The 14,264-nt window shown below is 39.0% G+C and overlaps 1 protein-coding gene and 1 long non-coding RNA gene across 3 annotated transcripts in view; one reads left to right on the top strand and one right to left on the bottom strand.

The window, feature by feature from the left end:
* The window catches only part of LOC133532041 (uncharacterized), a 331,954-nt gene that overhangs the window by 35,190 nt on the left and 282,500 nt on the right, over window positions 1–14,264 (top strand). The gene's annotated exons all lie outside the window — the stretch shown is intronic.
* The window catches only part of LOC133532011 (uncharacterized), a 105,838-nt gene that overhangs the window by 86,803 nt on the left and 4,771 nt on the right, over window positions 1–14,264 (bottom strand). For both annotated transcript variants that reach the window (XM_061870491.1, XM_061870490.1), the window contains exon 2: window positions 6,695–6,787. In XM_061870491.1, the coding sequence (XP_061726475.1) occupies window positions 6,695–6,752 (58 nt within the window). In that variant the 5' untranslated portion in view covers window positions 6,753–6,787. The remainder of the gene's footprint in view (window positions 1–6,694; window positions 6,788–14,264) is intronic.

The following is a 14,264-nucleotide window of genomic DNA, read 5'->3' as shown; positions in this document are numbered from 1 at the left end:
TTGTGGCCGGTAGTTTTCCTCTAAATTCGCATTTCTCAGACGACTCTTGAAATTTTGTGAGCAGGTTTGATAATTGAGTATATAGATTATATATTGTCCTTTTTAGGGTTCCGTAGTCAAGTAGGAACCCTTATAGTTTCGCCATGTCCGTCTGTCTGTCTGTCTGTCTGTCCGAGGCTTTGCTCCGTGGTCGTTAGTGCTAGAAAGCTGAAATTTGGCATGGATATATAAATCAATAAAGCCGACAAAGTCGTACAATAAAATCTAAAAATTTAATTTTTTTTAGGGTACCTCCTCTACACGTAAAGTGGGGGTGACATTTTTTTTCGCTTCAACCCTAGAGTGTGGGGTATCGTTGGAAAGCTCTTTCAAACTAATATGGGTTTTCAAGAAACATTTTTTGATAAAGTGAATATATTCGGAGATAATCGCTCCGAAAAAAAAAAGGTGTCCCCCCCTCTAACTTTTGAACCATAGGTCCAAAAAATATGAAAAAAAATAGCGGACATCATCAGTTTAGCTGTTTTTGAGTTATCGCAAAAAGTTTTCTCTTCATAGTAAAAAGACTTACTTTAATTAGGTACTGATTATGCAAATTTGCCTATTTGTTTAACTCGGGTGAAAGGTACCGTTTCATCCCTTGGTTAACAATTTACTATACTTTAAGCTCCAGTTTAGCTTATTGTGACGGAAGAGTAACTACGGAACCCTACACTGAGCGTGGCCCGACATGCTCTTGTCCGGTTATTTACAAATGAGTCCGGCTGTGGAATGATCTTCCTCTCTCTATGAGACAAGCCCAGAACAAATTCTCCTTCAAGCGCATGTTGCGCAAGCATCTGTTTGACAAGGTTCAAAGGTCGTCCTCATGATGTTTCACAATGGGTATATATTTATGTATGTATGTATATTTATGTATCATATGATTTTACATTTTATTAACTATTTAATTAATTATAAAAACATATTATTATATTATTAAAACTTAAAATTTACACAAACAAACCGCTCCCCACCGTCCCGGGTGCAAAGGCGCCCATGATACTCGCAGCATTTCCACGCTGAATTACCATGGACAGCCTTTGCACTAGGAACGACTCGGAGCGGGGACCCTCCCCCTTTTGCCTGAGACGACGGCCTAGTTCGCGTATAAGACGTTTTGCGTCCGCTCCCCAGCAACCCGCCGTTTCCACAGCGAATGGAACGAATATGTAGCCTGGGCAAATAGGGGCATATTTTTGCCTCTTTAAAGCCGCTTGCGTTTCGGCTGCCGCTCCGGCCGTGCGCGAGGTACGGCTGATGTGGGAGGCGGCGAAGGTGCTGACGCACGTAGCGTCCCACACCAAGCACCGCCCCCGTTCCCATGGTATTAGGGTCAGGCCATCGGGTCGTTTGCCATCGGTGCGGCTAAGACCAGGGGGCTCAAGCACCGATGGGACACCAGCCGACCTAAGGGCCCTCTGGACAGTATCGTTGAGGGCATGGTGACGCGGGTGCCTACCTGCGCAACGACGGCAACTCAGTGCGTGGTGGCCGTCAGCACCCACCATGGAACCGCAGATGCAAAAGTGTGGTTGGCATACATCGCAGCCCAGGCGGAGAGCAACAGCCACGCGCAGTGAGTCACTGTCGAGTAAGGTGCCCAATTGGGGCGAAGGCAACGCGTGCAACCATGCCCCTGATTCTGGTTGCGACACTGCCAGAAGCCTTGCACGGTCAACTCCCGCGGCGCTCATAATGAGGTTGTCTAATGTAGCTTTTGAGAGAGTGTCGTCCCATGCACGCTGAATTTTTGGGTTCTCTGGCACAGTTGCTCCCGGGTTGATGCACAACCATGCCCTTAAGGCGTCCGCCACATGGGGTATGCACACTCTGTCGCCATTTTTTGGTACAATATTAGCAACAAGGTCTGCCACCCCATGGGCCGACGCCAGAAAGGCTGGCAGGCACACGTCTTTTATACGCCGCACGCCAATGCCACCGTGACGGACCGGAAGGGCTGCTTGTGTCCACTGGTTTTCGTTCATAAAGATGTTTACCAAAGACTCTATTGATAACTTTATAGCGGCATCGAAGCAATCGATGTCGTCAGGAAATAACCACACGGGGGCCGTACGCAGAAGATAGGTTACCTTAGGTACGGCAAAACATTTTTGTAATAGAACCAAAGCTACATGCGGATTGATGTCCTTGAGGCGTTCGCCAGCAAGCAGAAGGAGCTCTTTTCGCCTTAGCAGAGCCTCGGGTACTGCAGATGGAAATAAAGGGGCTCCGAGTAAAGTAAAAGAGTTAGAGCTAAGTTCCCTTAGCCCAGGCAATACCGATGAGAAGGAGGGGAAGAAAGAAGATGACTCCAACCCGCACGCGAAAACTTCACATTTGGACGCATTAACTTCCAAACCCAGATCCTTAAGGCGCGGAAGCAAAATAAGCAAGTCTCGCTTTACTTCTTCTGGTTTACCTCCAATGGTACCATCATCGAGGTACCAAATGTTGAGCGGGGACTTAAGCTCAGCGATTGCTTTTTGTATTGAGAGGCTAAAAGTGAGGGGACCCAACGGATCTCCTTGTTGAGCACCCACTTGAGACAAAATACGACTGGAACCATAGAAGAGGTTGGAAGGTAGGTGATAGACCTGGTGGAGGAAGGGGTAGAGAAATGGAATATTCTCACTTACCTCTTTTAATAAGACGTCCCTCTCAACAGAGTTAAAAGCGTTTTTTAGGTCTAGTTTGACTATCACACTACCTGCATTTTCTGAATCTAATGCAAAACTACGCACTGCATGTATCGCCGCTTCGCAACCCAAAGGTGTCCCAAAACCCACCTGAAGTGGTTGAAGGTAGGAAGCCATCTGCTCTCTTACCGCGCGGCATCCAAGCTTAGCGACGAGTCGTCGGAATGTGCACCCTACTGCTATTGGACGCACCCCTCCCTCTTTCTTCCTTAAAGCGCAAAGAGTAGCCCCATATAAATAAGGACAAACTTCAGCAAGTAACTTTCCGCTAAGTAAAAAATTACAAAGTTTGGTTAAGGACTCCAAAAGACGTACCCCGCTGTCTCCAGCCGAGCCAGATGTCAGCTCCTTCAAGAGGTCTGGCCGAATGCCATCCAACCCTGCTGCTGATCCACTGTGAAAGGAGTTTATTGCCCAAGCCACATCCTCAACTTTAACTGATAGGGTTGGGCAGTTCAGATCTGGCTCAGCTGGGAAACAGAGTGGACGAGACGGAGCCGGATGTTTTGATTGCAATGCTGTGAGAGTGTCAGGTCCTTGAGGAGCAATTGTGTCTTCGCTCAAAAGTATTCGGACAGCTCCCCTTAGATCGCCCTCATGGACTTTGGCTTCAATTAACTTAGTCAGTGACAGGGACCTGTGAGCCGCCGTACATTCAGCGGACGCTAAGTAAGAGAAAGCATCTATATTTGCCTTAACTTTCGCGGTAAGAGATCCTGCTTCAACTGATTCAGGAGTTCGTAATGCCCTATAGGAAAAAGATAGGAGAGCGTACCATTCGTTTACTCCATTAATTGTAATGCAATTATCAATGATATTACATAACTTACTAGCAGCGATACTCCTTGCCCCTTTTGGAATGTGGCGAAGAACTCTCACTGACCCCTTAAATGAGGCAAGTTGGTCCAGGCTACAGCTATTTGCTTGTGAAGTTGGAGCTGGTGGCGTGATATTAAAGCGAACAGAGGCATCGCCGGCGGGTTGCGTATGTATAAGGCGGGGAACATCTTTGTGTTTACGAGTAATATGCGCCTTAAGACCTCGGGACGTAAACACTCGCGATGAATCAAGACAGTGAGGGCACGACGACTCAGGCAGAGAACTCATTGCTGTTTAACACCAAAAAGTAGAAACATTGTAAATGAGATACTTATATACATTAACAAACACAAAACACAGTATAGGTTAGTATAACTAAACAATTTCACAATTAACGACTGACACGAAACTGCAGAGTCGATACTCTCTCGGTGCACCGTCGTGACCAGCGGCGGCAGCGAGGACTTTTGTTTCGGAACCGGAGCTCTGGGCAGGGACGGGCGTCAAAAGAGGCCTTAAGGCAGGCGTGAGGAGGCAAAATATAAATATAAATCACTTATAAACAAGAAGTTGTATCGATGTTATTGATATTTTTTTACACTGACATTCTTGTCATGTCAACCGAGGTGTGCATCGGCGCTCCTTTTTGGGCTATGCCTGCGAACTGCGGCCTTCGTGAAAAGATACTATCCGCTGTACGATGACTATAAATTTCTTGATATATTGTACCAGAGGATTTGTAAATATAATTGCACTATAATATTTTTGTGGAAAGAATTGATTTTTATTAACTTAATTGAATTCGAATATTTTAAATATAGTCCCGTAGTCCGTCAAGCCATTTCCGTCATATTATTTATGTACGTATAATTTTATATAATTTTGTGATTTTTTTTTTGTCATTTTATTCTGTATTCTGACCCTGCACCAATTAGGATCTTTCGGTTTGGCTCATAGTTGACTGGTAGAGAATGCCTTCTGGCATTAAGTCCACCATTTGTACTTTTCATGTATTGTGCAATAAAGTTTAAATAAAAAAATGAGTAGTAAATCTGTTTTTTGACATTGACAAATCTGCGCACCATCTTCTTCTTCTTCACGTGCCATCTCCGTCCAGGAGGTTGGCGACCATATGCCTATACTTCTCTCTATGTTCAGTTATGCGAATTAGTCCATCTATGCTCTTCACTTTTAACCAGTCTCTTATATTTTTAGTCCATGATGTGCGCCTTCTACCACGACCACGCTTCCCTTCAATTTTTCCTTCAATTATTAATTTCAGTAGGTTGTATTTATTGTTCCTATATATATGTCCAAAAGACGCTGCTTTTCTTTTCTTAATAGGTGATACTACTTCTAGATATTTTTTCATGATTTCCAAAACTCTGATATTAGTTATCTTATCAGTCCATTTTATTTTGAGCATCCTTCGATAAATCGACATTTCAGAAGCCCTTAGCTTGTTAACTAAATTCTTTTTCAAGGTCCAGCTTTCGGAACCATACATAAGAATTGGGATGATGTACCATCTTGGATGACACAAATTATAGCCTTATAGTCTATAGCGAATGCACCCGTTCGTGGTAAACATTCCACATGTTCGCACTAAACGGTTTGCCTCCTCTTTTTGTTACGGACGGCTAAATAATGGAATGCGCTCCCGCCATCTGTATTCCCTGATAAATATGACCTCGGTCTCTTTAAAGCAAGAGTGAAGCTACTGAGCCGGTGAGCTCTATCTTAGTGCTCCTCTACATGATGGCCCAGCATAGGCCAGTCCTAGGGACGCATTTATGCGTTAGAGGGAGCAAGTGATATTCTATCTCATTTCACCGCATAGCTGCATCCATTGGACTGGCCTACGCTGGGCCATCGTGTAGAGGAGCCCTTAGGCCCTGTCTTCACTTTAAATCAGGTTTGACTAGGGCCAATCGCCGATCAGTATATAAAAAAAATATTTATGCACCATCGTGCAATTGAAATGATCTGTGTATCAATGACAGACTATTTTCACAGTTGAACAAAACTGTCACAGTCAATTTGTCAAAATGCATATCATTTCGTCATGGTCTGATCTCACGCATGCGCCTAGTGCCCGATATAAAATAACGTTATGTTTAACTGAATTTTGCGCTACGAAAGTATTCATTACCGTCTCAGTTGAGTAACATTTTTAACATAGTTTTGTAGCAGAAAATATGCTATTTGCGTTAATTTGAAAAATATTGTAAGGATTCTTGATAAATCCTTAGTAAAAAATCTTTACAATTTACCAGTAAACATAATAAATAGTGCTGGAGCCACGAGTAATTACTTTGAATAAATTCCTAACCGTTTAGCTTAGTTTAGTTATCAGAATGCGATAAAAATTGAGATGAAATCTCGACGGTGAGCTAAGAAAGCCTGCGAAGGCCGAAACAAGTAATGAATGGCAAAAATTACCACTGGTTTAAACTCTACATGACAGCCCCAAGCAGATACCGGCGCTGAAACTCTGGTAGAATATGACTAAAGATAGATGATATGTGACTAAGGGTAAGAGTCAGAGAAGACTGCAATGCACATTCTCTGCTCCTGTGGACCACTAATGTTAAAAAGAAGTACCCACTTAAGGCGGCACGTATTGCAACCCTATGAGGTACAGAACATTACGGCCTAAAGAATCTGGAATTTCCTGGATTCAACGGGCCTCAGTAATGAACTTTAAAGGGCTGTCACAATAGATCAATGCCTGGTCGACGTGGCACTAAAAGGCCCACAAACTACAATAATAATAAATAAATAAAGGGTAAGATTTAAAACATCACTTGACGGATGATCATTTGTGATCCACTATTTATGTTTCTATACAGGATCTTTATTTAGTCACTTGCAATAATTTACGGGGAAAAACTGAGCAACTTTTACTATGGTATTAACCCCGAAATCGAGAAAAAAATATTGGCTGTTTCATACATTTTGGCTGTCAGGCACCTTTCTTTGGGAGAGTAATTTTCGCGATTTCGGGGTTGGTCCCATAGCAAAAGTTGCTCAGTATAACTTTGAATAAATAAACACCAGCAAAAAACGTACTAACTACATACTCGTAAGTTGATAAACTGCGTGGCTAATAGCGAGTGAAAAAAGAAATGGTTTACCTTTGGCAAGAACTCCGTGAAGCAAGCTCACACACAACATCAACTTAAAAGCTGCCATCTTGATAACCACACTTTGTCACTTTCACTTTAGATCTGAAACAAATAAAACATAATATTGTACTTATACACCTTATTGTACTTTGTTACGAATGCTTTTCTTTTAAGTATATTACAGAATTACGAGCATTTTCCATTATTACTGACAACATTTTTTTGATATATTTGGTTACATTTTCAATACAACCTTCTATGACCATAAAAAAATGGACAAATAAAAATTTATGAATTTTGGGGCACATTTTTTCTCGTATAAAAGTAAAATTCCAAAAAAATATAAGTTGGGAGCATATAATATAAATAAATACCTATAGGTAAGAACTGTAACCGACCATAGAAAAGCTCATACAATTTTTACCTTGTTTTCAAGTAATTTATTAAAAACTTTAACTTTGTTTTCAATACTTAAATAAAAAATTATACTTAAATAAATATTAATAGGACATTATTACACAAATTGACTAAGTCCCACGGTAAGCTCAATAAGGCTTGTGTTGAGGGTACTTAGACAACGATATATATAATATATAAATATTTATAAAATACTTAAATACATAGAAAACACCCATGACTCAGGAACAAATATCTATGCTCATCACACGAATAAATGCTCCTACCAGGATTCGAACCCGGGGCCATCAGCTTCGTAGGCAGGGTCACTACCCACTAGGCCAAACCGGTCGTCGCAAATTATACCACTATATCTTAAGGAAAAAATGTTATAGGTTGGTGATTATTTTCTTATGGTTCCTCTACACGATGGCCCAGCGTAGGCCAGTAAAAGGGACGCAGTTATGCGTCAGAGGGAGTAAGTGATATTGCTATCTCATTCCACCGTATATCTGTGTCCCTTAGACTGGCCCACGCTGGGCCATCGTGTAGAGGAGCCCTCATAATATGCTCACAAAGGGTTAAAGCGTTAAGCACCATATAATTAAATTGATCATAAAACTTAAAAACAAGATATATATATTATATAATAATAATTCAGCCTATATACGTCCCACTGCTGGGCACAGGCCTCCTCTCATGCGCGAGAGGGCTCGGGCTATAGTCCCCACGCTAGCCCAACGCGGATTGGGGACTTCACATACACCTTTGAATTTCTTCGCAGATGTATGCAGGTTTCCTCACAATCACCGAAAAGCTAGTGGTAAATATCAAATGGTATCGTACATTCCGAAAAACTCATTGGTACGAGCCAGGATTTGAGCCCACGACCTCCGGATTGAAAGTCGGACGTCATATCCACTCGGCCAAGCTAGATATATACGTATAATATTAAAGGTGTTCGTCAGATGTCTGGGAGTTGTATCGCTGACATATCTATATTATATGATTCTCCTTACATAAAAATATTTGTCATTATGCTTCGATAAGCAGAATGTATTAGACATTTTTATATTGTATTAACTTGTTTTGTGTACTACATTCTTGCAAATGAATAAATGATTTAAAAAAATAATAATAAAAATCATTTATTTCAGACCGAAAGGATCCATAAATTTTGTTTGTAACCGGAAAATAATTCTTACACCCTACGTTAGTACTTAGTACCAATTAACTTACATAAAACTAAATTAAAATTAAATTATCCAGCTCATTTAGCCTTGCCTATCAGCACGTCTACCCAGTAGCTCGTGAGATGGCAATCAAGGCGTTCAGCCAACGTCTATAGGAGGCTGTTGCTACTGCCGCGCACGCATGTCAGCAGAGACGCTATTCTTTTAATGATTAAATAGATGTTATTATACAACGACTACTAAAGAACACCGATCATAAAATATTTTATAAAATAATTAGATTGTTTTATATAAAGCTCGGAATTAGGCACATAAGTGTCGGCCAGATATCTACCCAATGAATTCAATGTTGTCGTTTTATTTCAATTTTCAGTTCATTTTTTTTTTAAATTATTAGTACTTATTACGGTCCGATGATCAGTCTCTGGTACCCAATGCTTGCTCCGTGCAATAATTAGCAAAGTCTAGGAATCGAAGTCACGGCCGGTTGCGTGCCCACCCAGGCCGTTACTGCCAGTGTCAGCGGCGCGTATCACAACGTATTTAGCCACGGGGGGTTTAAATCACCAAATTAATAACCGTTAAAGGGAAGTATTTTTTTTAATATCGCGTTGGTGGCAAACAAGCATACCCGCCCGCCTGATGGTAAGCAGTCACCGTAGCCTATGGACGCCTGCAACACCAGAGGTATTACATGAGCGAAACCTATAAACCTAGAAAATATTATGATGAAGCGATCGACATCAAAATCAAAGTGATTTGTTAGGATTTAGTGGAAACCGTTTTCTCCCAAATGGAATTTAATAAAAAAAATACCGTTATTTCGTTAGCATCATAAAGTTATTCTTCCTTCTTAAGTTTGTATATTTTAAAATTGTGTCTGAAGAATACAAAAAAAAAGATTATCAAAATTGTTTAAACATTGTATTATAAATGTTATGCGTGGTTATGCCAAGTTAGTCTTTATATTAAAATAATACTACACACCAATATAACTCACACGAAAAAAAGAAACCGCATTTTGGTTTAGACTTTATTAAGAATTAGGCTTTATAAGCTTCTCTTATAAGTTATCTGCTTGTATTATCTATTACTAAGCTTTATTAATTTTAATTTACTCATCCTAGGTACTTTTTCTTTCTCTGTTCAACATGGTAGCCAATAGCCGCTTATGTAATATATTTAAGTAAATCGTATAATTTCCCTCACGGGACAGGCTTTGCCTAGTGTGGGGGTCAGAATAAATTGTAACTTGCTCTAATATTTGTTGTATTTGTACTTTCTTTAAAGATTCTAACCCCGTTCAACCGTAACAAGTCTTGTTGGTGGATGATTAAAAGTCACTTTTATTAAATGAAAACTGTGTATTTTCACTAAAAAACTTAAATTAGTTACACAGCTATGTTAACCGTGGACTTGTTGAGAAAGAAGAGATTGAGTGAGTCGGTGAATGGATACAAGAATAACATCAGTCAGTCATATATATGGTTGCGTTCAGAAACAAGTCTAATTCAAAACTTCAATTATTTTGCAAATATGTTTTTTTTTTTTTTCAAAAAAGCGCTGGCTGGACAAAGAAGAATTATTTTTGTGTTTGTTGTTTTTAACAATTTTGAAACAGGGGTGCACACTGTACAAACAGATAATAGGATATATTTTTTACTGACTTTGAAAGAGGACATTTTATACGACGAAAATCCGAAGAAGGGTTATCGTAACGACATGCATTAAATTTAACGCTTATCATATTTATTCACATTTCATATTTAGGTACACTATATTATAATATACTAAGTCAAATTTGAAATTAAATTTGTTTAGATTCCGAGCACAAAGTGAGGGGAGTGTCTTTATAATCGCCATATTTTCAAAGAAATTTGACATTAATGATTTGACACACTTCATTAGCAAACTAATACAATACACTGTAAATTGGAAACAAACAGTATATGGTGTAAAAATAAATAAGAGCTTTAAGAGGCTGTCAACACCCAATGTCCTTGAAATTGATGTTACTTAAACAGTTTTTTAAGAAAGACTATTTGTTTTAGTCAAGTAAGAAAAATATATATTCATATTAATTATATTTCAAAGACCTTGGTTGTACTCGATACATGATTGAACGAAATCGGCTCGATAGAAAATAATTGCAAAGATTGGTCTTAAAATCACAATTAAACGGTTTTATGTCTTTATTGTTTTGACTTATGGGTCTGCAATTAAAATCACAATTTCAAAACATTTATATCTAAACCGTGGTTGAGTAAAATATTACACTAATAATCCACTTTTTTTTGTTTAAATATTTTTCTTATTATTCCCTTGCCCAGGCCCAGTAACATGCGACAGTGCTATCTCATTTACTCCGATACAAATAGACAGTGTGCGCGCTTTAGGTATTGACAGCCTCTTAATAATCATCCTAGTCGGTAAGCAATTTGCTAATTTGAAACCCCATGTCTATAGTACCTACTATGGCAGCCATGCTTTTGGGGTTCCGTAAACAAATTTGAATTATGTCAAATTTGAAATTAAATTTGTTTAGATTCCGAGCACAAAGTGAGGGGAGTGTCTTTATAATTGCCATATTTTCATAGAAATTTGACATTAATGATCACATTATCACACTTCGTCATTACAAATTAACTTTGAACCCTCACGTAAATCCGGCTCACGCTTGGCCAGTTTTCACGGTTTGACCACACCGCTATATATTACGTATTCTATCCCATGAATAAGCACGCAAAGATAAGCGGCATAAGTGCGAAAAAGACAGATATACTACTAATCATGTGTCAGAAAAGGACAGACTATCCCACAAAAGCTGTCCATCAGAAAAGCAAGAAGATTTTTATCTACACACATATCATAAATCCTCTAGAAAAAGCGCTAGTGGCCTAGCGACTTTAAATCCGGAGGTCGCGGGTTCAAACCCCGGCTTGTACCAATGAGTTTTTCGGAACTTATGTACGATATGTCATTTGACATGTACCAGTCACTTTTCGGTGAAGGAAAACACCTAAGGCCCAATAAGGCCTAGTTTACTCTCTGGGTTGGAAGGTCAGATGGCAGTCGCTTTCGTAAAAACAAGTTCCTACGCCAATTCTTGGGATTAGTTGCCAAGCGGATCCCAGACTCACGTGAGTCGTGGCAAAAAGCCGGTACAAACGCGAGGAAGATGACATATCATAAACCCAATATGATGCATTAAAAAACTGCATATTACGGCCAGCATTAATTTATTATTTGTGAAAATGGTTTTACTGTGCAATAATAAAGTCGATATCGATTAAATAATGACATTTAATTTTCGAACATCTCTGTAAAACAAAGGAATTTGATTTGACCTAATTTTTAGAATCAATCCAGATCACGTTTTATAAAATGTGTTATCGTTATCAAATACTTTAATTTAGGAAATAAAAGTTTGTCATACAAAAATATGCGATGTTTCTGAAACTTTCCACATATTCTTGAATATCCACAATTATTGAACAGTAACTACAGCCCGCGTAGCCAACATGGCAATCGTTAACGCTCCGTAGCGTAGCGTAGTCATCTCTCTCTATCACTCCCATATTAGTGCGACAGTGACAGCTGCGTTACGTTCGCTTAGGGACGTTAACAATTGGCATGTTGGCTACGCAAGCAGGCTACCTATTTATAATAATTTCTGTTTTACAAGCTGAGATCTTGACAAAATAGAGGTAACTTGAATATCTGAATAATGCAAACTAAACCACAAAAGGCCTTATAAAAGCAGAGACAAGTAAATATTAAAGATTGGCAGTCCCCATACAAAGCTTAGCTTTTGGTGACTGTACGGGAAAATGACCACATACTTTAGGTCGTGGTTCCTAACCACGAATCTACAACGAATAAGATTGCTTGTCAAATTGATCAAAATTACTTTCGTGTCTTGTTTTTTGTCCCCAAAAAATGTGATAGAGTGTATAGTGACCACCCATATAATGGAACAGCCACCAGTAATGGGATGGTATAGACAAATCCTGTAAAACAAGTTTTTACCATCAGTTTTTAAACGCTGACAACTTTTTCATTGATATTTGAAAATTAATGACGCCATACATCCCATGACTGGAGCAAAAAACCATTGTTTTAATTGTACAATAATATTGAAATTAATTGCAGTAGAAAACATAGAGGACGAACTGGACATTCAACTTTTAAAGCATAAAGCGGTAGAAATTTTACAGACGTCGGTGAAATATCAAAAATACTCAAATTTTTCTCTTAAATGTCCCATGATTACAGATTGGTGTCGTTGACATAGCTTTTTATTTTTTCTCAAGTAAAATACAATCTACAGCAATATATACATGCAGTAGCACTGGACTTTTTTATTTATTTGATAAAAGCCAGCAATACAAGCGTGACAGAGTGATCTGGGGCCTACCGCAAAAACCGAAATTCGCAATTTGTGGGGATCTTTCTCTTTTACTCTAACTAACACGTAATTAGAGTGACAGAGAAAAATGCCCGCAATTGACGAATTTCGATTTTCCCGGTAGCCGCCCAGAAACGAGACAACGAAAAGAGTTTTGAGCCAAATATCAAAAGTGTGACCAAAATTGTATTCATGTGAAATATCATTGGAAGTATTGGATTCAGATAATATATGTGATTGCGTATATTATTTGCTTTTATAACAAAATACCCAAAAAAAACATAAACGTGACACGAGAGCCAAGTTCAATACTAAGAATATGTGTCGTTGTTGACTCGCCGACAAAAGAATTGAGATCTATATGGGTGCCAAGTTCTGTGCTGTCTAGAAAATCCTTAAATTATAAAGGATTTAACAAACCAAATCATAGAAAAGTAACATAGACAAATATAACAGCCTATACGTAAAAACTTCTACAGTGTAGAATTATAGTTACATCTCTAGATACTGATGAGCCCACAGACGAATTCATTGCTGAGTTTTGTGGGCCTACGATTACATTTAAGATTACCATGTATCTTATTAAACAAATAAATAAAAAATAATAACAAAGGGTTAAGCGAAAGTGTGTGCGTAAAATATGCACTGGCGGCGCCATTTATAACAATAACAAGGTATAAAACAAGTGACTCGCAAATTGACAGTCCTTATCACCTGCCCGTCTCCCGTAGAATGACAGCTACTATAAATACGACAGTGTACGGGTCTTATAAAGCTTTTTATTGCTTATTTACATTTAATACAAAGGAAACTGGTTTGCATTTGTCTGACTCACGCATTTGAAATATTGTATGCACCAAGGGCTTGACCTTGTATAAAATACAAGTATATCTTATTTATTTATTAAAATTATTGCACAAATTTACAAATAAAGAATACTAATGGCGGACTTGAGGCTATGAGGAATTCTGTACCAGTCAACCATTGGGCTAAAGAGAAACTGTTTGGTACAGGAATGTAGAGGGTGGATAAATATGAGAATAGACATAAGTCGGGATTACTTTAATAATATACTTACCCAAATATACATTTTGAACATACCTACATACACACATACTAAATTTGACGACCGGTCTGGCCTAGTGGGTAGTGACCCTGCCTATGAAGCTGGTGGCCCCGGGTTCAAATCCAGGTAAGAGCATATATTTATGTGATGAACACGGATATTTGTTTCTGAGTCATGGGTGTTTCTATGTATTTAAGTATTTATAATTATTACATATTATATATATCGTTGTCGAGGTACCTACAACTAGCCTTATTGAGCTTACTGTGGGGCTTAGTCAATTTGTGTAATAATGTCCTATAATATTTATATTTATATATAAATAAACATACATATAATAATTCATCCAACCACCGGTCTGGCCTAGGGGGCAGTGACTCTGCCTTTGAAACCGATAGTCCCGGGTCCGAATTCCGGTAAGAGCAGTGCAAGAGCATCACACAAATAAATGCCCTTACCGGGATTCGTACCCAGGACCATCGGCTTCACAGGCAGGGTCACTACCCACTAGGCGAG

Source organism: Cydia pomonella, chromosome 26 (genome assembly GCF_033807575.1).
Source record: "Cydia pomonella isolate Wapato2018A chromosome 26, ilCydPomo1, whole genome shotgun sequence".
In the NCBI taxonomy this organism is placed as follows: Eukaryota; Metazoa; Arthropoda; class Insecta; order Lepidoptera; family Tortricidae; genus Cydia; species Cydia pomonella.
The sequence above is the reverse complement of the archived record's forward strand: the minus strand, read 5'-3'. Positions and strand labels throughout refer to the sequence as shown.